At 47.2% G+C, this 27,671-nt stretch overlaps 1 protein-coding gene across 1 annotated transcript; it reads left to right on the forward strand.

Annotated features, from left to right (window-relative positions):
* Window positions 1-17,664: 17,664 nt before the first annotated feature.
* Window positions 17,665-22,499, forward strand: MSX2 (msh homeobox 2). The gene is made up of 2 exons (XM_032702918.1): window positions 17,665-18,083; window positions 21,818-22,499. Exons 1-2 carry the CDS (start codon window positions 17,726-17,728, stop codon window positions 22,240-22,242), a joined length of 783 nt encoding a protein of 260 aa, XP_032558809.1. The 5' UTR covers window positions 17,665-17,725; the 3' UTR covers window positions 22,243-22,499.
* Window positions 22,500-27,671: the final 5,172 nt, after the last annotated feature.

The following is a 27,671-nucleotide window of genomic DNA, read 5'->3' on the forward strand; positions in this document are numbered from 1 at the left end:
TGGAAACTTTCTGCAGTAATTTTTCCTTGAAATACAAAAGATATCAAACAAAAAATAAAGGTCCATAAAGGAAAAAAGGAACCAAAATCAAGATTTTAGAACTACCCATTAGTAAATATTACTGCCTTTGTGTAGAAGATACCCAAGCAATAGATGTGACATGCTCAGGGTCCACAGGGAATTGGCTTCAGTGGCAGAGTGAGATTCCAAGAGTTTCTAGAGCCTGTGCACTCATCCGCTCACTCACCCACTGCACCATTTAATTCAATCTGCAAAAGCACTTATTCATACTTTAAATGTTACTGAAAGCCTGTAACGCACCTGATTTTTATAGTTCTTGGAAAGGCTTTAAAGGAAAAAAATTGACAAATTAACTGCCATACCTTATTTAAGAATATTCTGTTCTGTCTCACCACAGGCCTATTTTTTTCATTTCACTTTTGCATTCCGCAGATCCGTACATATTTAAGTTAAATAATTGTGAAAAAGTTCATTCCACATATAGCCCTTTTCACCATCAATATCTTAATCATAATTTAATCTGAGACATTTTCTCCAGTGAGAGTGTTTATGATTCCAAACTATGAATGCCAGCTGGCTTTAGATGTAAAAACTACCCAAGAAAAAGGAATATAAAAGCTTCAAAACTCCACCTGAACCCTAGAGAAAGATGCATTGTAAATACTGAATGAACTTTTTAAACACCTGAGCTCAGAGGATTCAGTACAAAAGAAGGAGGGGAGGGGGAAGCCAGTTGATTAATATGGGTTAATACAGTTCCACAGCCAAAGCGGCGAGATCCTTACAGGCTGATGTTCTCAGAGACACAATGAAATAAAAATGTTATCTCTCTTTTAGCTGTAATCTCTGATTAGAACGTTTAATCAATTAGCATTGCTGTTGTCAAAACTTGCTCCCAACAAAGGATGAGAAAACCTGCCGGAGGGGGATCCCGACAGCTGCCCAATTCCAAACCTTGCAGTGAGGTGGGAGACTCGTCCCTGCAAGAAACGTCATGTCTTAGTAGGGTGCAACACCGACTTTTGTGTCGTGAGGTGAGAACACTTATCGTGCATTATTCATCTCAGAAGCACTAATAGAATGTCAAATAACCCCAAGAAGAAGAAAAGCTTAAAGCCAAGAATTGGAAGTGTCAGGTTACACTAAAGAAGGTGTCTTTTTCTTTTCCCCTTTCAGAAAGCTGGAGACTTGTGATCTTTGGAAAGTGGGCTGCTGCTGTTTAAAAAAACCCAAAACACAACATGTTTGCAGTCCAGCTGTGAAAAACTTGCTGCATGTTTTCCTTGCTCTATGAGTCACCTGGGGTTTGGTCTCTCAGAGCTGGCCATTATTGGAATTCCAAGAAAAATGACAAGAATTCTTTTTCTTTTTTTTTCTTCCCAGTGAGGTTTATTATCTCTCTCATTAACCCAAGCTTTGTGTTATAGAGTTCTGTGAGATCTTGGACAAGAACAGGATCTCATTGTGCTAAGGACTGTACAAACATATAATAGCTAAAATAAACAGGCAGGAGATCAGGAGACAAAGAGTAGAAGGAAGAAAATACAATTGTTCCCATTTCATACATGGCAACCCGAGGCCCAGAGAGGTCACAGGACTTACTGAAACCAAGGGACGATGTCCAGGGCTTAAAAATTCACCCGTGTTTCCTGCAGGAGAGTGAACAGCACTAACCACAAAATTACCTTTGCTTTCCCCCCACCTATCTGCTGGAGAATGCACAACCTGTTGTGAAATCCGTGATTGTTTCCTGAGACGCAGCAAGGTTTCTTGTTTGTCCCTGTCCCTCCATCAAAACCTTCCTCAGAGCCTTCTCTCTGAGGGTTATGAGCCATCTGCAGAGCTCATCCAGGCTCCACTATCTGCACCATTGGTCTATCTGAACCACGGACATAACTTCGATGTGGTGTAATCTTGGCACCGGGCCAGATGGGTGTATTAACTGTGAATATTTCTTCACGAGCAATTGAAATGTAGGTCATGGTAAACAAACGTATTTGAATGGGGATTATTTATTTGGGGACAGGGAGGCATTTGGTGGGTTTTCAGATTACTTTATATTAGGCTTCTCTGTAGGGTGTAGCTATAGAAAAAAAAAAAATCTCCATTTTGGGACAAGGGGGAATGTATCTTCTTGCCTTAAACTGCCAAGGAGCAGGGGGTACATTGTAACCCCCAGAGGAAAGGAAAGACAAACCCAGGGATTGTTCTCATGTCAGAGCTGCAGAGCAGTGAGATTTAATGTGTTGGGTTTTTTAATGAGTTGCAGAAAGAAGTGGACAGTGAGGTGATGAAATTTCCTGAAGTGCTGACAGACTAAGACGTTCTTACTTAGTTATGGGAAATGCTGGAATATGCATGTTAATTGGTATGACTGTTTAGGGCTGTATTCAAGCGTGCAGCGTTCTTGGAAAGAACTGTATTGGTTTCATGTGCACCTTTTTGATGTGGTGTTCATTCCTGAGCCACGACTCCGTCTCTGAAGGGTTGGAAAAGACAAACAACCATGGTGAATGTGGCAAGACCAATGCTAGAGAGGCCCGGGCTGGATTAAGAGGGGTCTAAAGGGATGTCTCATGCTTGTAGGAGGTCCTAGGAAAAACAAGGGCAAAGCAAGAGCCATCAGGAGCACGAGCACTGTGCTCAGACCCTCAGCAGAAGGAGTTGACAGCTGTCACACTCCTCTTTGCATAAAGCACCCAAATTTCATGCCCAAAATCACAGGCTAAAAGCTACGAACGGAGATCCACATTATTTCCTACCATCACATCACTCAACTCAGAAACTCTTACGTACTAAAATAAAATTAATTAAAAATAACAGTATATCTGTCAGTAGGATGGGATGAAATACTGACATAACACTCTCAGTAATTGCAGTGCAATGGCACAACTGGGACAGCCAGAGCTCCAGCTTGGATGGGAGAAACAGGACAAGCTTGAGATATTATTAAATGAAAGATCGGCTGCACAGTAGCATTCCCCAAACATGCTTGAAAAGTGACAGCCACGCAAAATTAACCAGAACATGATGGATTAATGCAGGCTGCAGAGTACAGTGGAGTCATTCAGTGGCTCAAAACACTCCACAACAACAGTTTGTGAAACGACTGGATGATTCCTGAAAAAAAAAAAGAAATTGAAAAGTTTAAATTCTAAAACCACAACCAAAAAGGTATGAGAAATTGTGAAATTCACACAGAAATACAGACTAGGAAAATAGTGGGCTTGGTTACAGCTTATTTGCTATTTTGTTTGTCAGGGGTTTTTTTTTACTTTAGGGTATTTTACTCATTCACAGTCCTCCAATGTCAGCTTGTAAAGATCCAAACAGTCATATTTTTGTAACACTTGCAGATCAAATGTTAAGATGTCTCAGAAAAAACTGATTGTGCTAGAGAAAGTTTTTTCAGAATCAGGAACCCAGAGCAGTTTCAGAAGCGAATCATACTATAATTTTTGCCTATTTCTGAGAGAGAGGCAACAATCTACTCCTGAAAACCCAGCATGGCCCCATCCTTATTTTATGTCAGGACTTAATGCATCTAAATCTGAATTTACTGACATGTAACAAGGTTTGAAGGACAAATAAATAAACTGAATTAGAGTATTTCGGCTGTCAGAGCCGACAATGGATTATTAAAGGGGCTATTTTCAAACCTCAGTCCCATGCGTTACTCATTCCTCTAATAGCCCAGAGACTGTTGTGTTAGAAAAGGGTGTAATAAGGACATGTTGTCCTAGACATTGTGTTTCCTAACATTTTGTTAACTGGACACATTTTTGTGGGTTAATAATCTCGTTTGTTTTCTGATGCTTACACTCAATTGCAAAAGCAACTGAGAGGAAAAAAAAAGCAAAGAAAGACTGGAAGAAAAGCCAAGAAACTCTTCTGTGGAAGTGTAGGTGTTTGGACATGATAGCCTTTTGGCAACTTCAGATGTTGGGGTTTTTTTTATTTTTCTAGGTGTTTAAAGAAAAGCAATTACCTCTGTGATGACACTTAATGTGCCAAGATTCAGCCTTGAGCAATTTTTTATGGCTGTGTTTTAAACTCCAGAAACTACAGAGCACACTGGATCCACTGGAAGATGTTTCAGTGCAGCAGTTCTGACAGGAAAGCTGTGGTTACACTGGCATCTAAAAATTCTTGAAAAAAAGACAAATAAGAAAGAAAAAACCAGTGGTTTCAGGGGGTGGAAATGCTGCATCACTGGCTGGAGAGGTATAATAAATGGGCTGAATTTCTTTGCCTGTTTGACGCTTATCTTTAAATTCTGAGGCAGATTTTACCCCCTTTGTGATTGTTTCTTTGAACAGCAAACGTGACCTTCACCAACGGGATGGAAGGAGCCAGAGCAAGAGATGAGATAGAATCAGAAAGGGTCCTGCCTTGAGGTTTGCAGACTCTGGACATGGCAGCAGTTTATTCCTGTTCCTGTGCTCAGGTTGGGATCTACACCCCCATTCCCAAGTCTGCAATGTGGACACCTGATACCTCCTAGAGAACACACTGACCACTGGAAAACTGGAACCCAAATTAATTCTGGCTATGAGGCCACTGGAAAAATACAAGTGTCTTGTGCTTCCTTAACTCCAGAGGTTTCTGGGATGGGTTTCCTTATTGGCACAGTGTGCTGGCTGAGGTGACATCCAGCAGCAGTTGGCACAGGACCTTTAGCAAAGCAGGAATGACTCAGACATAAACTCAGGTACTGCCACTTCTGCTCTCGGTGTTGTGAGGGGGGGACTTAATGTGGCTGTAAAGACAGTGATGGATTCCTGGTATAAATTAGGCAAAACTCAGAATTAAACAGTATAACATCATGAGGTGGTCTGCTTTATAACATATATATGGCATCAGGAGGTTTTTTGTATTAATGAATTAATTAGCAGAAATAATAGTTTAAGATGGTCTATAGAAAAGCAAATAAATGTGCCAGTGCCTGAAGCATGGGAGATATTGGGGAGCTTTCCTGGAGTTTTCTTGTACTCTGACACTTAGCCCCTCCTGGGCTGTAAACCAGAGAAGGGGAATCATTGTGGAAAACTGGGGTTAGAACAGAAATTCTTTCATCCATCTGGTCACAACCGGTCACAACCCTGACTTTCCCATGTATGTTCCCCTCACGTCTTGATCAATATTTTCTCTGGTATTTCAGTAACTATAAAGCGTCATTCTGTGAACCCACACAAGTTACAACATTAAATAATGTTTTCAGATATGCTTATGTTGTTTATTTTAAGGCTATGTCTAAATGTATCCTTCTAATTGCTTCATGGAAAAACAAGTTTACTTTATGGTTTGAGGGTGCAAGGCTGGAGATCATATTACTCCTATATTTGTATAAGAGTGACTATTCAAATGGTTGTGATAAGCTACCGAGCCTGAAGAGCTGCAATTAGATGTTTCCAGAAGCTTGTGACCTGTCAGTCAGCACAAGGTGCAACAGATTTTGTGAAGACGTTGCACTGAGATATTTGGAAATTTTCAAAATCAAATACTTGTTAAAATAATACCCTTTTTTCCCAGCGTCAAAATATCAGACTTTGTGTTTGGTTGTTTTGTTGGTTTTTTTCAAAAATTTTTTGATGTTTTAATCTCAGTTTTTAATAAAAGTATGTTTAGAAATGTGTTTGAAATTTTAGTACTTTAAAAAAGTAGAAAAAGCACAGTGTTTGTTAAATTGTGCATTTGAATCCATCTCTATAGCTCTAATAAATATGCATATACAGTGATAAAAATAAATAAAAACTGATGAAAAAAATTTTATTTTTAAAGCAGAACAGACTCAATGAAGTGAATAGACATACGGGTGCTGCCTCATTCTGTTGTTAAAAGAAATGCAAACTCGAAAATGAAAACTTGTTTTCAGCATTTCCAAAATTTGAAAAAGAAAGCAGCAGCTCTCCCTCCTGAGCCCAGCCTGCTTCACAGGGACACTCTGCTCTCCCAGCAGTGCAAATGAAGATGTTTATTCAAACTCGCAAACAAAATCCAGGAAGATCCTTCTGGCGTTCGGTATAAAGCCATTATGCAGGTGATTAACCCATTAATTTTCAAATGTGTACGTTGTCAAACATGACAAAACAAACGAGAGGAGGATGAAAGCAAAGTTCCCAATTACGCCGTTGTACGGAGGAGTCGGCCCGGATTTAAGTGACAGACCTTTCTTTTCCCTTTAGGTTAATATTGCTTAAATTGCACTGAGCAATTTGCCACATATGATGCAAGTTAAATACCACTCCTGCGAACTCCGGGGAGAATTCTGCTGGCTCAAAGCACTTACAAGTGGCAAGACTGAATTAACCAACTTCAATTGAAATGTATATTTGACTGGATATTGCATTTCCTTTGACTTAAAATGCAAATTACAAATAACTTAGACAGATCTAGCTTTGGATGTGGGAAACGTGATTCAAAAGTCATTCAATCAAATGAAAGTCAGGGCTCCACGGCTCAGTTTCTGTTTCAACCACTGATTTATAAAACTAAGGTTAGACAATAATCTCTTTATGCTCTTGTCATTGTGTAAAACAGCTTTTAATTTAAGATTGTATCATTCTAGGAATTATTTGAGATCTCAGCAGCAGAGATTCTCTTCCATGCAGTTGCTCTAAATACGCGTACACAGAGAGATGTACACACACACGCTTGAAAAAATATTTGGGATCACATCTCAAAGGTTCTTGTGCTATTGTTTGATGAAGATATAATTTGGAGAACATAAAGAGAGATTGTTTGGAGGTAACCAAAGAAACCCTGGCACCAGTCATCTTTTAAATCATCAGCTATCTTAAACATGGGTAATAAAACAAATATTTTCAGAGAGCAGCAAATTATTTTAAAGACGTACTTCGAATTGGATATCCAGAGTAAACTTCAGGGTTGAAAAAGTTGTTATCAGCTTCTGGTGCTCCACTTTAAACACAATAATGTTTTTCCTATTTCATTGGTGATCAGATTGTTTTCAGAACTCGGTTTTAACAGCATAGAAACTTCAATGGAACAACAACAGCCTAAAAACTATAAACATTTTCTCTCACACTATTACGAACACCTGCACCCAATAAAACAGAATTTCGATCATCACTTTTTTTTCTTTTTCAGATTTTTTTCTTGTACCAAGGCATTAATTTCATTTGGATTGTGGAAGTGAAAAAATTACTATCGTTTGCATTTATACTTTTTTCATTCCTGGCACCACAGAATCTGGGAGGTGGAGGGGGGGGGGGATTTTAATTACATAAGATAGTTCTTTTAACTGGAAAATTTAATATCTCTCTGTTTATACTTTCTTGCATTCTTGATTTTAAAAAAATATGCTGTTTGTTTATTTTATAAAATTCAAATTTGGCCTGAACAAGTTCATAGAAGAGACAGTTAATAAAATTACTCAGTATTTATGCTTCTCCCAAAAGATTGCACAGAGCTAGCAGGAGAATACACACATGAAGGAGTGTCTGTCTCTCTCAAATCCAACACTGGATGATCTCATGTTTCTCCTGCCTTTTTATATTGTTGTTGGAAAGCTTTACCTAAAAAAATCATAAATAAATAAAAGAGGAGACAAGAGTTGATTTGCCTTTCTAACAGAGACGTGCAATCTGTGGTGGTTGGAAAACTCTGTTCTTCCCTCATGTCTGTGGGTCCTGTGCTGGTGTCACCCCTCTGCCTCCACGGTGGACAACCTGTACCACTCTTATCCTACGCAGGAGCCAGCCTGTAGCCCCATAGAAGACTGAAGGAAAATTGTTGGAGGGGAAAGAAGTGCAATCAGGTTGGAAACAACTTTTCAGCTCCCCACATTGTGAAACCAGTCCTTCAGTGGAAATTACAGCAATATACCACAAGCTACAAAACCAGGATGCAACAGGACAGGAGGAGACAAACAGGGCAGGTGCTTCCCTTGGGATCAGGAGGGAAGGAACTGAGGATGAAAAGGGAGCTCACAACCTCTCCCCTCACACCTGGGCAGCGCTCCAGCATCTGCTGAATCAAACCCAGGGCTGGAGGCAGAGTTAAAATCCAGTGTGGGGGCAACAGAGGTGAGTGGGGAGACAGCCTGCTCCCTGGCCATGGGCTGCTTGGAAGAGATCCTGAGTGTTAGGGAGAGGGTGAAACTGCCCTTCTTCTAGGTGTGGTTGCTGCTTCTTGTGCAGTCCCATTCCTCCTTCTCCCTTGCCCATCCTGTGGGCATGTAGCCAGGCTGAGGAAAGGACCCCACTGCAGAATGTGTGACAGTCACAGACCATCTCAGCAACCTCCTGGAGTCAGCGACAGCAATCGAGGGAAGGGCAGCAGGCAGCGCTTTAGAAAGCGTTATCTGTGTGGGCATTCACCACCTTATGCCAATCTGCTTTTCTTCCCATGCCAAGGCCAATGCAAAAACATCAACGAGCCCTTTGATTTCTTTAGGACCCTTCTCAGCACAAGCTCTGCCTGCAGTAGTGTTCTGCATTTGAAGCCAAGCACCAGTGGGAATGGTGAAGGTAAACTGAGGACACCTATGCCCCGTGATTTGCTCTGTGCTGTTTGTAGCCTGCAGAAGCTGCTTTTCTTGGCATTCACCACCTCGAAAGAGAACACTTTGCATTTTGCTGTGAACCGATCTGCAGAAGAAAAATGCACACACATAATAATGTGATTCTACATGCTAGGGGTTTTTTTTGGTAGGAATGAAAAGCAAATGGGTAATCACTAACAGTAATGTTACACTTGCAAGAAATAGTTGCTAGGGAGAAAAGCTTCTTGTGTTTCCCAGAAAGCTCCAGCAACTTTCATATTTATTGGGTATAATCTGCCTTTTGCATTATCCACTTTGAATCCTACCACACCAGTAACTCCTCTAATCGTACCATTAGCAATTACCTCCAAGGTTTCCTACCAGTTTCTCCTTTATTACTAACTGGTAGATGTTCATGGCAAGAAATTTTCTCTCTTTTCCCGCAATCTTGGATAAACTTAATCTCGACCTACTTGAAACATGACCAAAGAAATCAAGATCCAACTGAATAAACTAAGAATTTATACTTGTGAATGGTGTATTTACACATAGAAAAAAAATTATTATTTAAAGCACAAATGGAAGTGCAGAAGAGACAAAGGGTACTTCATATTTTTGGTTTTGTCTGCACTAGCATAGAGATGTTTTGCAAATTTAACTGGTACCGGTCATGCTCCAATAGATCTGCTGGCAATTTTGGATCATGCAAAGCCTTTGTTAACATATTAGACCTTGGGCTGATTAGGCCAGTTGTAATTGAAATGGAGTTAGGTCATAACGAGGTTGACTTTGTTGTACCTACACCAGTAATGATGGAGAAGCAGAACCAGTGTTACCACTGCCGACCAAGGCTGACCAAACTTTCCTGATTGTTGTTAGTTTCAGATTTATCCCTCTACAGTGTAGAAAACTGCTAGCATAATTTCAGATTATTTTCTTGGCATACACAGATCTGACTTTCACTGTGCTGTAAAGAGCAGCAGCACCTCCTTTACCCTCTCCTCCTCCCCCCGTGCAGCGTAAGGCTCTGGAATCCAAACTGCTGCAGATCCAAGTGTTGCCCGGGCTGTTATCTGCTGTGGGCCAAATGAAAATTCATTACTCAAATACTCCTGCATGCTGGAGCTCTGGTTGCTGTCTAAGTCTGTGTTGTGGCTGAGAACCATCTGGAGTAAATCAAATGAAATAAAACCTCTATTAACTGAACCTTAAATATCCAGAGCTTGCCATTATCACGGTCAAACACTCTGACACTGCAAAAATGTCTTTGCTTGGTACAAATCTCTGTTTCCCACCATTTCTTCACCATTGTCACTGCTGCTCGGGAAATTGAGACTGAGCTGGTTGCACGCATCCTGAAATATGCTGAACCACATTTTGATGTAGCACAGTTGTGGAAGCTGACCAAAGCCAAGCCACTGACAGGATCAGGGTCCAGCTACAAACCAAACCCTTAAATACCGAGAGCATCTCTGAGCATAGTGGTCTTGTTAGCACCTCTTTAAAGTGGTGAAAAAACAATTTGATTTGTCTATAAAATAGCCAAGATTTTTGCAGATGAGGAACTGTAGGGAGCTACTGCCCAAAGAACATTTCATTGCAATGAATTGCGATTGTGCAGTCAGAAGAAAAGGCAGATTTTTAATAAAAAGCATGCGAAGTCTGAGTCTGTCTGTTACATGAAGCAAAAACCCATATAACAGACGACAGTATCCTGGTGGCAAACCCTCTCAGAAGGTGCTCCCTCCCCAAAATCTCTTCAAGCAGCCACCTCGAGTCAGACTTGCAGATTTTTAAAATTTTTTTTATATGTTAGAGACTATAAATAAAGTTGTTTCAAATGTATTTTTTAAGTGCAAAGGCAAATATAATGGTTACATTGGAAAGAGGATTATTTTCCAGAGGGAAATTATGGAAACAAGACAGTGTGGGATATTTCTAACTACCTTACATGAGCTGCAATTCATTTGCAGAAAGAGGGAAAGCTGCGCTAACAGGGATGAAAGGACTGCAAACTGGAGGGTTTAGGGATTCTTCTTGTCTCTTATTCCTGAGATTCTGTGTTAAATAAATCTGTAAAAAAAAAAGTCGCATGGATTTAATTTCATAATTTTCTAAATGAGCATCTTTACAACATCTGTTATATTCTAAAGCATGATTTATTTTACTTGTTACAACTTTCCGTGCAAACACGTATATATACACAAATTAAAATTGTTGCCCTTTTTAAAAAGGCTTGGAGACGATACAATCTACAGAGGAATTAGGAGCATCCAAATAAACTCCTCACCCGTGCAGACCATCGCCGGGACCTCGATGACATTCACTTCAGAGCTAATACCATCTCGAAATGAAATCAAAGTAATTGCAAACCCCGTGGAAGAATCCTGAATGTAATTAAATAAGGGGGGGGGGGAAGGGGGGGGTGGAATCCCTGTAACCTTGGAGGGCTGGCTGGAATCCGGAGTGGAATGTGCTCGCTGCACACCCCACTCGAGTCCCGCGCGCTGGGTGAGAAAATGCCGAGAACGAGCCGGACAAGGTTGGATGTAAAAGCACGTTTGGGCTGAGGATTTTAGCTCGCTCCAGATTCCTGCGGGGAAGCCCGTGGGTTTGGCAGCATCCAGCTGTGAGCTCACACCCAGCACGGCTGGCCAAGGACGCGACACGCGCGCAGGAGGGAGCAGAGCGTGTCCCTGCGTGGGCACCGGGACAGCCTGAGCTGCGAGGCACAGGATGCCATCGAGAGCATCTCTCATCTCAGCCAGCGGGCAGAGCTAAACAGAGCCCCAAAACAGCTTTACCAGACTGCTGCATGAGTCAGTCAGTTCGTTCTATAGAGTGAAAATGATAGAGGTCCTTAATCTCATTTCAACAGGGTTTTTTTCTGAAAATAAAAATATGAAAAATGAATATTTCTTTGAAGAAATAGTGTTGGAGAAGGAAAGAAATCAGCCAGATGATCTCACGGAGTCTGGCACTCTCACAATCAATTTGTGCCAAATCTGAATCTATAAGTCAAAAGCTGTTTATTGATCGGTTTATTATATCGTCCAGGATAATCAAAAAGAGATGTGAAATTACGGGAGACAAACGACACGTTGCGAAGCTGCTCTGGGTAGTTTTGGAAAATAAAGACGGGGAGTTGAATGGGAAAAAAAAAACCTGACAGGAGATAATTGCAATCCTAGAATTGCATCAAGCGTGGAACACATCTCCAGACTGCGAACGTACTGCATAAATAACAGGATTTTTATAGGAGTTCTGTTTGGGCATCGGACAATTCAGTGCATTTCACATGTCTCATTCGCTCTGCAAATCTTAAATTGGTGGAGGGAAGCAGACAAAACATCGAAAACGAATGTGTCTAGAAAAAGACTAATAAAAGTAAAATGCGTCTGTGAAAATAACCTCGGCTGCTCGCTTTTGCGGAAGATGGGTGTGTGTAGGCAGCCTCTGGGAATAATCTAAGACAATGCAGGAGCTTTCAGGTGATCACTCTCCACACGTTATTTCCCGGGCTGAGGTGAATCATTTTGATGTATTCATCACCCAGACAAGCAGGAAGGTGTGTGCGATCATTAAGATTCATTGCAGCAAGTTCGATGGAAACCGTTTGCAAACGGGAAGACAGAGACCGGAAAAAAAAAAAAGTTTTGAAGTCATAGATGATGTTTTTTCCCTTCCTCTACCTCTTAAAAATAAATAAATACATGAACAGAACCCACGGAGATCTGGGGAGCCTCGGGGGTTCGTACTGCTGCCCTCGGGGTGCAGGGGACGTGCCGCGGCGACCCCCGACGGGGCAGGAGCGTGGGACCGGCTGAGGGCCCGTCCCCACATTTCGCTGGGGCCAACCCAAAAATTATCTTGCCCACGTATTTTTCATTCGTGGATTTGTGGCTACTCAGGACGGTCCCGGCTCCGAGCGGCGTCAGCAGGTGCCCAGGTGTGCTCTCCGCGGGGCCCGATCCCGCCTTTTAAGGAGACAGAGCCAGGAGCACCAGAACTGGGGGAAGCAGGGTCTGACCCTGGCCTCCAGGACAGAGCGGGACCCTCTGGGGTCGGGGGTCGCACGGAGGTGGCGGTCACACGGTAACCCCGGAGTCCCGTTCTTCTTCGCAGCGAGGGGCCGTGCATCACCTCCGAAAACCCAGTCTCCATCTGATCCCCTCGATCGCGAGTTTTCTGCATGTAAATCTAACGTCTCTACCAGCGCTCTCCTCCATCGAACCATTCGTTTGTGTTTATTTAAATAATTATTACCTTGGAAAAAAAATCGTTTTAAATCCTTAAGGGCAAAACTATTAATTGCTTTGAGCAGGAAGACATCTGATCTCTCACAACTATCTCCTGCCTCTTGCCAACCAGAATCTGATGGCAAATTAAATACCTGCGCAGAGAGAAGGAGAGAACAACCCTCGGCGGGTGGGAAATGAGACGCTCGTATTATGCAACAACCACGGTTCATTGTGCACTCACTGTCTTAACGAGTGGATGACACCGGTGCGATCAATAAGGACGATTGTCGGGTGACACAGAGGACAATTATAACGCATGATTGCACTTACTGCCTATTTCTCGCAAACAACACGGTGCAACTTTGCTCCAGCGCATCCACCTTCCCCGAGCACCAGGACCGGGCGCTCCCCAGGCTGCGCGTCCCGCGGCTCCGGGCGGGCAGAGCCTCCCGTGCCTGCCTTCCCCTGCCCAGGACTGCGGGACGCGTCCCCCTGGAGTGCCCGAAGGATGCTCCGGGAAGGGTCTCCCTCTCAAACCAGCGGGGAGCTGGTTCCGCAGCCAACAGCTGTCAGCCAAAACGGCTTTGGAAACGGAATCCAAAGGACTCGAGAGAGGATCTAGATCGAGGCGTCAGTAGCCAGCCCTGATCCCTCGGAAGCTCTGATGTTCGGCTCGTTTTAATTCCTTTCTAGCGTCGGAAGATAAACGCATATTACTATTAATACAACGCCTTTCTCTTGGCTCCGGGTCTGTTCTGGGGCAATGCGATGAAACAGTAATCTCCCAACCTCTGACGCATCAAACATTCCCTTAGTGTACACCTCGTTTCGGGGCAAAACTTGGGCTGGATGCACACTGATTCCATTTTCCTGCCTTTCTTTCTAGTCAAATCGTAAGCCTACCTTGAACGACTTCCTCACGCCAGCCTCACGGTGGCTCGTAAAAAAAACCAAACTCATCTCTTTAGAAAACGGGTTATTAAACAAATCGATAATTAAAGGAGAGGGGAATCCTTGTGAAGTTTTCCCTCACAGAGAATAAACGCGATCCTCGCTCCCCGCGAGGGTTTTGTCCCCCGAGATGTCTGTAAAGGACACGGACTGGTGGACTGGGGATACAGGACATCATTCGTGTAAAGATCCGAATGCGCTCCCTCCTGATTTACACCGACAAGGGGGCCGGGGGGTGCTGGACAGCCCCCTCCGCCAAACTGACCATCACCAGCTGTCACGGACTAATGAGGCTGTGGAATTTCGTGGTGGGGATGCTGCTCACGGCCTGATGGATACAGAAGCGAGGATGCTGCGGCAGTGCCTGCCCGACACCTCCCTCCGCCTCCAGGCTGGGAAAAGCGGAGGTGGGCCGAGGGGCAGCCTGGAACCCGGGGGAGGCAGAGGGGGAGGCGGAGCTGGCCGGGACGGGCCGTCGCTGCTGCTGCTGCTGGAGCCGGTCAAACTGCACAGCCACTTCCCCCAGGAGCTTCCCTTTCATCTCCCCGCTCCTGGCGCCTGCAAAACAGCCTCAGTTTGTCTGCAGCGTCTCTCTTCCCCCTGTACTCCCTCCCTCCCCGTCCCGCTCCAGCTGAGAGCCCCAGGACCGGGGCGCCCGCGGCCCTCCCCGGTTCACGGGGGCTGGTGCTGTAGGGGGGCGGGGGAGAGGCAGAGGGGCACAAGGGGTTTCTGAGCATCCGTGGGACCCAGTAGTGCTCGGTGAGGCGGTTTCTGACGGCGGCTCGGAGTTGGGGGTACAGGGGCGAGGGGCCACCCTGAGAGCCGGCCGGGTCCGCCGAGTCCCGACGGCCGAGCCCCGGAGACTGCCCGCCCTGGGAGAGGGGTCTCACCGGGCACACGAGGGGGGAGCTCGGCGCAGGGGAAAGCCCCCGGACTCACGTCGTTTCCCCGGACTGGGAGAATTCCTTGCTGGTCTGAGACTGGGCGACGGCTCTGAGATCCTGGATAGGGGGAAAAGCCTTAATTCCTAGAAATTTCTCCAAACCTCGTCTCGGAGAGGTTTCCGTCCGGACATTCAGTGCCGTGTGGGGCTTCATTCTCTGATGTTTAACTGACAGGAGGAGGAGGAAGGAGGAGAGTAGTGAGAGAGGAGAGAAACCTCCAAGTTCAGACTTTCGACTGAAAATGCACCAACCTCGCGATGGACTAAAGCTGAAGAGGGCAAACGCCATGAGCAAACCCTACCATGCTTTGCTATCCCAGGTGCCTCTGTGGCACCCAGACTAGCCTGGATGGGCCAATTTCTGCTCCGTGCTTCCTAGCACCGAGAGCAGCTTGTCCCTTGGTCCCACTCCTTCCTCCGGCCTCCCGAAGGATGACAGTGCAGAGAAGCCTCTCCAAGCCCACGGGGTCGGTGTGGGAGCTTGCACACCCAGGCCACAACCGGACACCTGGGGAGACAACCTGCACCTAAGGGACGTGATCGGTGTCACCATGACCTGCCCTCCCCGGGCTCTCCTTCCCCAGGCGCCCTTCCAGCGGGCATTGACTTTGGGAGCACGGTATAATTATCTGCAGCATTTTCAGCAGCCCCACAATGGCTTTCCACGGGCGGTGCATTGTTCTTGACACACATACATTGTTCCTGCATGTCCATCAATTCTCATTTACTTGTCACGGTGCAGGAAGCATGGAGAAGGGAAAGGAAGGGAAAGGAAGGGGAGGGTGGGGGAGAGGGAAAAACAACCTCACTGCAGCAGCAGAGCTTGCAAGGCCGAGGCTTCCTGGCTGCTGTCTTGTATCTCTCTGTGAGCATCTCCAGGCAAAGAGATGAGCTCCGTGGGGATAGAAATGCTGGAGAGGCATTAGCTTGTAGCATCGACTATTATTTTCACCCTTGGAGAAAAGCCCGAATCAGGGCTATACTGACTGAAATGTTGCAGTCAGCTTAGTTGGACTGAGGCAGTGAGAGATATAACTTCTCTTTGCAGATCTTAATTTGCTTTAATCCTTAACCCATCGAGGTCTGCAGTAACACTGCCGGGAACAAGTAATGAGTGTGCAAACCCTGCTATTAGTCCCACTGATGTGTGGGGTTTTGTAACACAGCTTCTCGTACACGTCCTCCCACACTCCTTCCCACACCGCAGTCTCATGCCCCGGTCCCAATTTGCTATCCATGGCACCAGGCGAGATGCTATCAGAGCTGGGGCGGCTCAGATACTTGTTGTCTGACCGGGGACATGGATAAGGGCTTTAAGGGGTCGGGAGGACCCCTGGGCCCGGCACAGTCCACTCGGTATAGCCCCATCCTCGAGGTGGAAAGTCGTGATTTGTGTTTGCAGGACTGGGGACTTCCAAGATTGCTGCATAGGTTGGCAGGAAAGTCAGGGGTCCAAATGGAGCAGAAGATGAGCTAATGAAATCCTACAAATGTTATGGAAGGGATATATCCAAAATCGCTCATGGAGCAGAGCAACTGCCCCAGAACCGAGCCCGCAGCTTTGTCTGAGCTGCCCCTGAAGTCAGGGCTTGGGGAGAGAAGTTGTGCCGCACAGACCCGGGCAGAAGCACTGTCGTCTTCCCAGAGTGTTTTGTTTTTTAGAGCCTCAGTTATAATTTCTAACAGTGAAACGGCTCCTAAACACTGCGTTTCCAGGACGTTTAAAAAACAAAAGCGAAAAAAAACACCTGAGAAAGTTGCGGGCGCAGCATGAAATAATGCCCGGTGTAAGATTAAAATAATTATGAAAAGAACAATATGTATTTGCTTTTATCCACGCTGTAATTATAAACGCTTTTTAAAGGATACTCTTTATTCATACCACTGGTAGGAAGTCAAAAAGTGAGAGAATCGCTTTCATAGTACTGGTTTGATACGACTTTTAATTAAGGACTGCGTGCCCCTAATTTATTAAGGCTCATCTATTCATCACGTGTGTAATTGACGCTGGAAAAAAATAATAATTACAGATCTAACCTCTGCAGAGTGGTTTTGCCCGACTTAGGTCCTGCTGCCGTGGAAACGCAAACAACAAAAAACCACCCTATTAGGATGAAAACCGAGCAACGCAAACAGGCTCCAGCGTTTCTCCGCGGGGGCGTTTGGCTGAATGGGGGTCCGCATCCCTCATCCTGCATCCCTCGTCCCGCATTTCCCATCCCGCATCTCCCATTCCGCATTTCCCAGCCCCGCGGACTCGGGAAAGCGACGCGTTTCTGTGGGAGCCCGTGGGGGGAGGCGGGCAGACTCCGCTCCGGGAGGGGCGGCGGGGCGGGGGCGCGGCGGTACCCGACGGGGCGGCGGGGGGCCGGGAGGAGCCGGCCGAGCCCGGGAGGAGATGGGGGGCCCCGGGAGGAGCCGAGGAGACTGGGAGGAGATGGGGGGCCCCCGGAGGAGCCGGGTGAGGAAGCAGGAGGGGCTGGGTGGCCGGGAGGAGAAGAGGGGGTGGGGAGGAGCTGAAGGGGGGCCGTGAGGAGCCAGGGGAGCCCCGGAGTAACTGGCGGGAGGCCGGGAGGAGCCTGGCCGGCGGTGGGAGAGGGAGCAGAGCCGCGATCCTCTGAAGTTTCCTCTTCGCCTCATCATCAGCCTTAATTACCGCGGCGGGTTGGGTTTTTTTTTTCCCCTTGCTTTGCTATGATTACAGCCCTTGGACGGCTCCTTAATAGCAGCGCTCCGCGGGCTGCCCGTGTCATTAACTCCTAATTCAGTCCGGGGGGGGGGAGGAGGAAACACCCCAAACAGCATCACCCAAAAAAACCAGAGGCAGGGACTGAGAGGCGGTTTGGTCCCGCCCCCCGCGCGCCGCGAGCCAATGGCGTGAGTCACCGAGGCACGTCAGGGGCCAGAGCGGGCGCTGATTGGCCCGCGGGGCGTTCCCTCGGCTTCCCAAAGGAGGACAGCGCCGGCGAGCCCCAGAGGGGGAAAAGGGGGGCGGCCGGGCCCGCAGCGCCTCACTCGCCGGGCAGAGGCGCCGCGCAGCTCCAGAGCTCCCTCCGCACCGCCATGGCTTCTCCTTCCAAGGCGAAGGAGGTCTTCTCCTCCGACGAGGAGGGCCCGGCGGCCGGCGGCGCCGAGGAGCACCACAAAGTGAAGGTGTCCAGCCTGCCGTTCAGCGTGGAAGCGCTCATGTCCGACAAGAAGCCCCCCAAGGAACCGCCGCTGCCCGCGCCGAGCGGCAGCGCCGACGGGGCGGCCGTGGGCACCTCCAGGAACCTGCTGCTGTCGGGCCACGGGTCCCGGGACGCGCACAGCCCCCCCGGGGCGCTTACAAAAACCTTCGACACCGCCTCGGTCAAGTCGGAGAACTCGGAGGACGGCACGTCCTGGATCCAGGAGGCCGGGAGATATTCCCCGCCGCCAAGTGAGTGCCCGGGGGAGCGGCGGGGGCTGCGCGGGGAGCGAGGGCGGGCGGGCGGGCACTGCTCCGGCCCCGGGCTCCGAGCACCGAGATGCCCCGGAGCACGCGAGGTAGAGACGTGTAGGTCTTATATTTCATCGTAAATTTTATATTCCCATCCCTGGAAGTGGTCAAGGCCGGCTTGGATAGGGCCCTGAGCAACCTGGTCCAGTGGAAGGCATCCCTGTCCACGGCAGGGGTTTGGAAGGAGATCATCTTTAGGGTCCTTTCCAACCCAAACCATCCTGCGATTCCATCATATTTTGTATATGTATTCATATCTACGCGTGTGTAATTTTTAGGTCTATGTTACATATTTTTTCGTATGTATGTTAGGCTTATATATTTATATGGTTATGTGTTTCTACATTTATATATATATATATGACTATATGTATATATATAAATATATACTGCTTTCAAAACCGTAGAAAGATCAGAAAATACCATGGACCATCTCCCTTTCCTGACACGCTGCTCTCCGGCTGCCGGTTCGTCCATTTAGATTATCCATTGTAGCAACAACTGGATTTTCTCCCTGATACCTTCTGCCTTACATGGTGCACAGCAGCCTCTTAAACCCGGGAATTGTCCCTTCCAGCCTTGTGCGCTCTCTCCGCGCTGGCTCCCGCCGCCGTGACTCCCGACACGGGGTTGTTCCTCTCTCCCTGGTTCCCTGCAGCCTGTCAAAGTTCCCCGATCTAGGCCTGACCTCTTTACCCCCTGCGATCTCTCCCGACCCCGTCCCCACCGCCTTAGGGACACGCGATCCGGAGGTGACAGGTCACTTCTTAAACCCTTTTGCACTTCGAGCCGCGCTGCTGTGCCTGCGCTGAATCGCATTTCGCTTCGGTGAGATCCCTTAAAAAAACGGGGGGGAAATTGCTTTTAAGAAATCAAAACCCCCAAAACTACCTCCAGGAGAAGGAGAAGAAGCATCCGGGCGATTCTGGGCTTTCTGCCTTCCCACGGCCCGGAGCCGTGGCGGCCGTACACCTGTATCAGTGGATCGATCCGCTCTCCTCCGCGCATCCCTAACTTGCCTGATGGAAATTAAGTACTCTGCTTTATTTGAGTTAGAGACTCTACAGAAGCAAACTGTTGAACCAGACAGTCTCGCATTATTTGCTCCTCAATCTAATACTGCAAGAAGGAAGTTTAGTGCTATTACAGTTCCTCTTTTTTGTTGTTGTTTGTTTGGGATTTTTTGTTTTGTTTTGGGTTTGGTTTTGGGAGTTTTTTTACCAATCATTTCGATCTGGCTTTCATCCACTTCCTTTCGTTTACTGCCCCCGAATTAATTTGATTTCTATCATGCTGGGAGAGGGCCCGGGAGAGGGCAGGAGGAAAGCATCCTGCCCGTGGCATTCCCTGTGTAGCTCCAATTTCCAATTTTCGTATACCCTCAAGTATGCTGAAAAAGCATGAAAAGAAGTGTGTGCTTCTACCCGGACCCCCTTCTCTAAATCTGTCTGAAACCCCAGACTTAGACAAGGCCTAATATTCTCCCTCTACATTTCCCCCCCCCCTCGAAATTCCTCTCCTTTCTCTTTTAAATCGGCTGTTCTCGAGATCTGCAAAATAGTTTCATAAAGGACTTTAGTAGCTGGGAGTTCTGGTAATTTCAGCGGGATTTGGGGCAAAAACCGATAATCAGGGAAGGGAAGGTCCTTCGGCCTCGACCATCTCCTTCATTTCCCACCTCCTGGTGTTTGGCCGCTCAGCAGGAGGCAATGACCAGTTCTCCCTCAGGAATACCATCTCTCTGTGGAGGGTTTCGACTTTAAAAACAGCTCCTCTATTTATTATTATTAATATTATGGGTAGAATGAACTGGGGAAAAAGTTGTAAAAGTTAGAGTTTTGAGCAACACGGAGAGGGAACCCTCTCCAAATGATTATTTTTGTCCGACATTGCCCAGAAAAGAGAGGATAGATAGAAAAAAAAACCCAGCGAAACAAATCAGTGCAGCGAGGGCTTGAGGACTGGAACGGGATAAACGCAATTGCAGAGTCTGCGGTGACGACCGTCCCTCCTGCTTATCAGAGTTCGACAGTCACTTGGGGGATGGTGAGGGAAGAAGCCCGGGAACGCTTGGGTGTATCCCGGGGAAAATATTTATCCGGGATTTAATTTAAAAGCATGTTTTTGTGGTTTCCCCCGTGTGTAACAGCAGTCGGGACGGGTCGAGCTGACTCGACAGCCGGGAAAGGCTCTGGGATGGGGATTGACGGTTCCCCCTCTAAACCCTGTCCCTGCTGGAAGCAGCCCGGTAGCTGGGTCTTGGGAAAATTTCACTTAGGGAAAAGAAACAGGTTGTGTTTAAAAATAGAGTAGAACAACAGGGTGACCAGCAGTGAATTTAGGGTCCATTTAGTGTAGTTTTAATTTAGCATAGTTTTAGAAGTGAACCAACTGTCACAGTGAGCACCTTAATTATTGGAATGCCCTGGTGTGATCACAAGACAGTATCTGACAAGTTGTTTTCTAAGAGGGCTTTGTTTTCAGTATCTAAAGGAAGGATAATAAGAGAAGTTTAATTTTTTCCACTGTAACTGTTTTCTCCCTCACCTTTATGAACTTTTGAACACTTTCCTTGTGGGATTTTTTAATTGCATGATATGTACTTAAACAGCTTCTTGGTCCAGCCTATTTTAAAAAGTAGAAGAGGAAAGTGAAAGGAGTCCAGAAAAAATAACGTGCAAATACTGACAAGCATTTGAACCAGACACTATAGTGTGTACAAAATTTAGCAGCCTCTTTAGAGCAGGCTGTGTGTCATTTGCTGTATCAAGCTGGGGAGCCAGGGTGACCTGCCCCGGGAATTATGCGAAACACAGCCAAATTGCTCAGCTTTTGAAGTTAGCTGTATGCTTCTTATTCATTCTTTAGATTGTAAAATTATTAGTGAAATGCAAAATTAATCTAAAGACCTAAACTGATCTCAAGTCAGCCGTGTGCCATTTCGGGTACATGTGCCTAACCCGGTTGGGGTTTAAGGCAAGCACAAAAGGTGGTAGATTTCCTGACTTGTATTGGCTACAAATGCTGCAGTTATGAGGCTTTTTGTTTTCTTTTAGTTTAATTAGCAAATATAATAAAACCCAAAATTGTTGAATGAAAAGTGCACTGCTTTCTTGGTTTTGTTGATACTTGTTGAGAATCAGAAAATACTCGCTGAAAAGAAAAGTTAATAAGCAGAGGAAAAACTCCCTCTTCAAGAAGAAATATCAATAAAAATGCCTAGTTAGTGAAGCCAAAAAAATTGTCAGACCCACTCCTTCAGCTATCAGAAAAAAGATAGGGTGCTTAGTGGAGCTGGGCTGGGCTCTTCTCTTGCTCCACTGTCCTTTTGTGAATCTCCTGCCTTTGCGATGTTTGTGCTGTGCTTTGCTGGAGTTACACCTCCAGTTCTGCAGCTACCAAAACAGCTGGTTTGTGTGCTCTAGACCCCTATGATGTGACTCCTAAAGTGATCCGTGAATCCCTTGTGCCCTATCTACCCTTTTGAAATCGCTGAGCCAAAATTTTGCTTCCCAGGACATCTGCTGCTTTTACCAGAAAAAGATTTCCAGAGCCACTTGCAAAAGGATCCTCTGTTTTCAGGGTCTCACTTGGAGGCCCATCAAGCACAGCATCTCTGCAGAGCACCCAGGTCTCCTTGCTTTTGTGATAACTGGCCTTTCCCTTCCTTGCAGGACACCTGAGCCCCACTGCCTGCACCCTGAGGAAGCACAAGACGAATAGGAAGCCCCGAACCCCGTTCACCACTTCCCAGCTGCTGGCTCTGGAGCGCAAGTTCCGCCAGAAGCAATATCTGTCCATCGCCGAGAGAGCGGAGTTCTCCAGCTCCCTCAACCTCACAGAGACCCAGGTCAAAATCTGGTTCCAGAATCGGAGGGCCAAGGCCAAGAGACTGCAGGAGGCTGAGCTGGAGAAGCTCAAAATGGCAGCGAAGCCCATGTTGCCATCGGGGTTCAGCCTCCCTTTCCCCATCAACTCTCCCATCCAGGCTGCCTCACTGTATGGAACATCCTACCCTTTTCACAGACCTGTGCTTCCTATCCCTCCTGTTGGACTCTATGCTACTCCCGTTGGATATAGCATGTACCACTTATCCTAAGAAGATCAGAAAGACAAAGTGACAGTAAGACAGACTTCCTGGTGGATCATGTCCAGCCCTGAGAAGGCAGTACCCCAACCAGTACTGGCCATTCCTTCTGCACGCTTCTATCTGCCATCCTGAGTGTATGGGAGTTTGTGCTAGCAAAGCAAGGCATCCTGTATGCTACAGGTTGGGCGTCTTCTGAGAGTGCTCTGAGCACTCAGAGTCTGATCCTCAAAGAAAAAAAAATTGTAAAAACAAACAAACAAAAAAGAGAGAAAAAAAAATATTTGAGCAAATGTAGGGTTTTTATACAGTGCACGTAAAACTAGACTAAAACAGAACGGGTGAAAAGGCAATTTTATCTTATGGAGGCAGAGATTTCCTGACACCTTCCTGACGGGGCCCAACACAGGTTTAAATTTAGAGGGGTGCGTGCCCTCACACCACACTCTAAGTTGCCATCACTTAGTATGGGGGCAGTGGGGAGGGAAATAAAAAGGTATAATCAACGTTTTGTTGTTTGGTTGTTTTTTTAAAGAAAGCAGAGCCTGTAGGTAGAGACACCATGTAAATAGAAGCTAGACCCAGTAGAGTCTCAGTGAAGTTCAGAGCCAGCAAATTCCTGCATTTCTGAGGGTAGAGAAAATTTTTGCATCCCAAACCTCGTCAGATGAGTGCAACAAGATGAGCATCAGGGTGCCTAAATGTAGAGTCCAGCTTTATCCACCATGGCTCCTGTAATGCCTTTATTTGTATAAATAGCTTCAGCATTTGTAAAGCACTGTGAGGGGAAATAAAGTGCAAGGAGGGGTTATTAGGCAGTCTGGTCTTTATCTCTTCCTATTGGCATGCTTTGAAATGTTTGGCTACAGCCAGGTAATCTTGGCTCTGCAGTGTTCTTTGAAAACCGGGAGAGAGGGAAGGAAGCTTTCTGGGGAAAGAAGACGTGGCTTGTTTCCACAGTGGTGGAGAGCAAAGGATTGTTGAACAATTCTGGGAGATGTCTGGGGGTTTTATTAGTATTTGCAACAGCCTGTATTAAACAGAAGAACCCTCCTGAGTCTTCCTCTTCTTTCCTTGCTAAGGATGCCAATATAAGTGACTCATGCTTCAAGCCCTTCTAAAGAGAGATCCAGGTATCACAAACAATCATCCCTACAAGTAGGACGGTGGGGTGCCAAGAAACTGCATAACCTGTCTGTCCCTGTGGGACTGCCGAGTGCTGGCAGTAACTTCCCCAGGCTTCTTCTTATAACTATTGTATTATGTGTATTACTCTTGCTAAATTTTATGAGGAAGTTACACCAAAGGCTGTGGAGCATTGAAGTTGGAACTTCTCCTGGATTTATTTTCTTAGCATGCTGTTGTGGAAGAAAGAAACAAAACAAAAAAAATCAGAAAAAAAAATGGAAAGAAAAAAAAAAGCCACGAGGTTTTGCTGGTTTTCGTTTGTTTTGACCCAGACACTGATGCTGTCTGGGACCTACTATAGATGAACTTCCTCTTTCTCTTCCCCTCACCCCTAATCTTCCATTATAGGAGAGTCCCTTTGAAAGGGATGCCTTGTACAATTTTATATATTTTATTGAAGATTTATTATTTCTTATCTCTTATTTCAAATTAAATTAAAAAAGAAAAAACATGTTTAATCACGTGTGGGTCTGTTAGTGTTTGGAGTCCTTTAAAAGGTAACTTCTCTCCGTGTGTGTTTTGCACCGCTGGGTCAAGTTCAAAGGAATGTTTGGGTTGCCTTTATGATTATTTCCCCTTTCTGAATCTGAATTAAAGCCAAATTTGCAGCACATGAAGGTGAATTGCAAGTCAACAATTCGAAGTCGAAAGCCAAACCTTTTATGAGGTTTCCTTGTTTTTAACAACCACTTTTAGGCGCCTCTGTTCTTTACAACATCATACTCCGGTGATGTCTCCATCGCTTCTCTTAGCTCATGTGCCTTCCTCTTTGGCTTGGAACTCTCCCTCCGACTCACCTTTCCATTGACCTCATCTCTGGGCTTTGGTGGGAGACTAATCTCGGCCCCCACAGTAGTTGGGTGGCAATTTGGAACAGGTAAACCCTGCCAGGGGCCACGCAGTACTTCAGTCCAGTTGCGTTTCAGGGCGCTCGTGTGCTGTCGGCACTGTCCCGTAGTTTTCGGGCCAGGCTCAGAGAGCAGGTGCCAGACCTTTCTGGCAAGGGGGTCTCGGGTCTGCTCAGACAAGAGAGGTCAGGGGGACCGTGTTACACCCAAATCCTATGCTGGCCCAATGTAAATGCCGTCATAGGAGGATCGTTGGGATTAGGAGTAATGCTTGGCGTTCCCGCTGTGGGGACAAGGTGTGTTTGCCTGTGCTGGGACAGCTGGGTGGTTTAACCCGGGTGCGCTCTCCTCGCTCCAGTCGCGGGGCTCCCGAAGGCACAGCGCTCCCGGCTCCCGCCGAGAGGAAGCACCGCGGCGGCGCTTCCCGGTGGGCACAGCCCGAGGGGCCGCCCAGCCCATCCCGCCTGGCTCAGCATCCCGCCGGATCGGGCCGCTGCTGGGCGAGAAGGAAACCTCAAGGCGGGGAAACATCCCGCGATCTGGGCTCTGGGGAGGGGACTGCGGGACGGGGGAGAGGCTCGGGGAGCGCAGGGCATCGCGGAGCTCACCCTGCTCACCCAACTCCCGACTCCGAGAAAAACCCCTGTTACCCTTCTCGCTTCGCAACTGTAGGGAACAAAGATGGGGGAACCTAATATCCATGTAGACTCTTCAAATTACTGCCGCATAAAAACCGGAACCAACCGCTTCTTTCTCGAATTCCCTTTTCTTGAAGCATCATCCCCCTATATACAGGGCAAGGCGAAGCCCCCTCTCCCCTGTCCTTCCCCGGCCGGTTGTCCCGAGTGCTTCCTTAGCTGGGCCGGGCTATAAATAAACCAGCGGTATTTTTTAACCTTCAGTATAAATCAGCTGTGTCAGGGATTACAGCTAAATCTTTTCGCTGGAAATTCTTTGAGCGCAGGAGCTTTGTGTGTGTTATGATAGATCCTTAAATGGATACAGATTTATTGCAGCACACAAGGGTGTTGAAGGAAAAGCTTCCAAATCTCGGTTACAACCTCTGCTATGGGAAAGGCAGGACGGATCCGTGACACCTTCTCCGAGCTTGCGGATGGCATGACAATTCACCCTGCGCCCATTATTAACTTGTTCCAATTAAAGCCTTCAGAAAGGCCGAGTTAATTGAGTATTATATTTTATTAGGAGGGAGGTGTCAAGCTTTACTCATGAGACTTCATCATCGGCCTAATGGGAGCTGCCCCGCAGGCAGATCTGTAACTGAATAAATTACAGCAAGGCAGGGAAATCAGAATGCTATCATTAAAAGAGATGCACTTACTGAAATTCCTCCCCCACTTTCGCAAGAGGCTGTGGAGGTGTGGCTTTAATTAGTTATTTTAATGCAAAGTTAAATTGTTCCCAAAGTATTTTCTGACACAAAGCAGATGCGATGATTAGAAGTTGAGTGAGACTGAAAGGAGTTGGCATCTGTTCCAGGTACATCTATATGTTTTAAATTCCCAATAGAAAGTGAAAAATAATTAGAGCAATAAATAATAAACATTAAAAACAACGCGATAAATTATCCCGATCCTTAAAATCCGGACTTGCTGAGCGGCAGCTCAGGCCAGCCGGGCACAGAGCGGCTCTCCGGGGACCTTCATCACCAGGGATGGATTTGTTGACATAAACATTTGGGATTGGGCTTTCTGGTTCGCTACGGCCAAGCGTTCATTGCTTAAAGCCACGGGTGCTCCGAGCCCGCATTTCATGTTGTCACATTGCCTTGTCAAACCCCGGAATTCCTGCATTTTACGGGGAAGGAGGAAAACTGGCTGGCTGGGAGCGGCGCGCCCAGGAGCTCGGGGGTTTCTCTCCGCCGGACCCTCGCTGCGGGGCCGGGGGCAGCGGGCACCCAGCTCTGGGGGCAGCGGAGGACCCCAGACCCCACGGGCCGCACCGGTGGTGATGTGGCCGCTCCCGGCTGGTCATCGGCTCCCAGTACCGGTTCCGGGCAGCGGGGGCTCCGCTCAGGAGCGGACACCTGCCCGGCGGCCCCAGCGCAGGATGCGGGGGCTCAGGTGCCCCCCAGAGCGGGCAGAGCTGGGCGGCGAGCGGAGCCTTGGAGCATCCCGGCCACAACAGCCCTGCAGCAGCATCCCGGCTCCCGGCCCCTGTGCGGACTGCCTGGCTCAGGCACCACCGCCCCGGGGGATTTACACGCACTTTTTTACACGCATTCACACCCCGTGCGGGGACGTGCGTGTCTGTGCGCTCGCACATCTCCGTAGCGGTGAGCTGTGCACCCCGCATTTCCATACAGTGCCTGCGCGTCTCGTCACACAAGTAACCACAGGCACCCGAACGCCCCATTTGCGCACACCTGGGACTTCGCAGGATTTTTGGGGTGAGTGCTGGACGCGCACTGCAGGAGGAGGGGAGCTCACGGAGGGTGTGGGTGACAAAGCACGACCCACCCGCCTAGAAAATGCCAACCTCTCCGACCCCCCGTGCTTGCGGTAGGGGGCTTCAAGCCATGCACTCCTTCCCCCGGGTGCGCGCAGCTCCCGCGCATGGAGCCAGAGGGTCCGCGGAGCAGCCGCGGTGGATCCAGCTCCCACCCCCCCCGGTGGATCAGAGAGGAAAGTGAGCATTTTGCTTTCTCCAAAGTATATTTACCCTCTCTATTTATGCCCCGCTTAGTATTCCCGAAGACAAACGTGGGTCTCTTTATTAAAAAAAAAAAAAAAAAATCATTACACGGGACAAAAAAAATCCGCAAACAAATAAAACCCAGCATTCTTCCACTGTGACTGTGTTTCTCCCGTTCCTACGATCACTATCAGCCACGGAGACTTCAAAATGCCTTTTCCGGGGGTCACTTTGGAAGTTAACCTACTTTCGGCAGCGCCCACATTCTTGGCGTAGGAAGTCCCTCTCGCAAAATAAAAACAAAGAGGTTATTCCGATTTTTGTTTTTCCATTGCAGAGCAGGGGGCATATTTTTCCAGTCAAAAGCATTAGGGATCTCAGGGAAACTGCATAGCTCATCCCAGCACTGGGAAACCCAGGGGTGAGCCGCTATACGGTTCACGCTCCCTTTCGCTGCCGGACCCCGCCGCAGGGAAAGAGAAGGGGAACACTTTGGGGTCTTCTTTTGTTGTCGTTGAGCTTTTTTGTTTTGGCTTGTGGTTGACTCCCTTAGTCCCTCGATGTGTGTTTCCCACCGTAATCCGTAAGGCATTTGGCGGGTGCTACCAGCAGTTCCCAACTAGTGGCACGCAAGGAATAAAAATCTTTCCATCCATTATATTTCAGTCTTTTAACACCAGAACAATTCTGTCCCTGCTGTTTTAGTGGAAATACCGGTCTATAAAGCTGCAATTGCAGTATATTTTAAAA

The sequence above is a fragment of the Chiroxiphia lanceolata genome, chromosome 15 (genome assembly GCF_009829145.1).
Source record: "Chiroxiphia lanceolata isolate bChiLan1 chromosome 15, bChiLan1.pri, whole genome shotgun sequence".
NCBI lineage: Eukaryota > Metazoa > Chordata > Aves > Passeriformes > Pipridae > Chiroxiphia > Chiroxiphia lanceolata.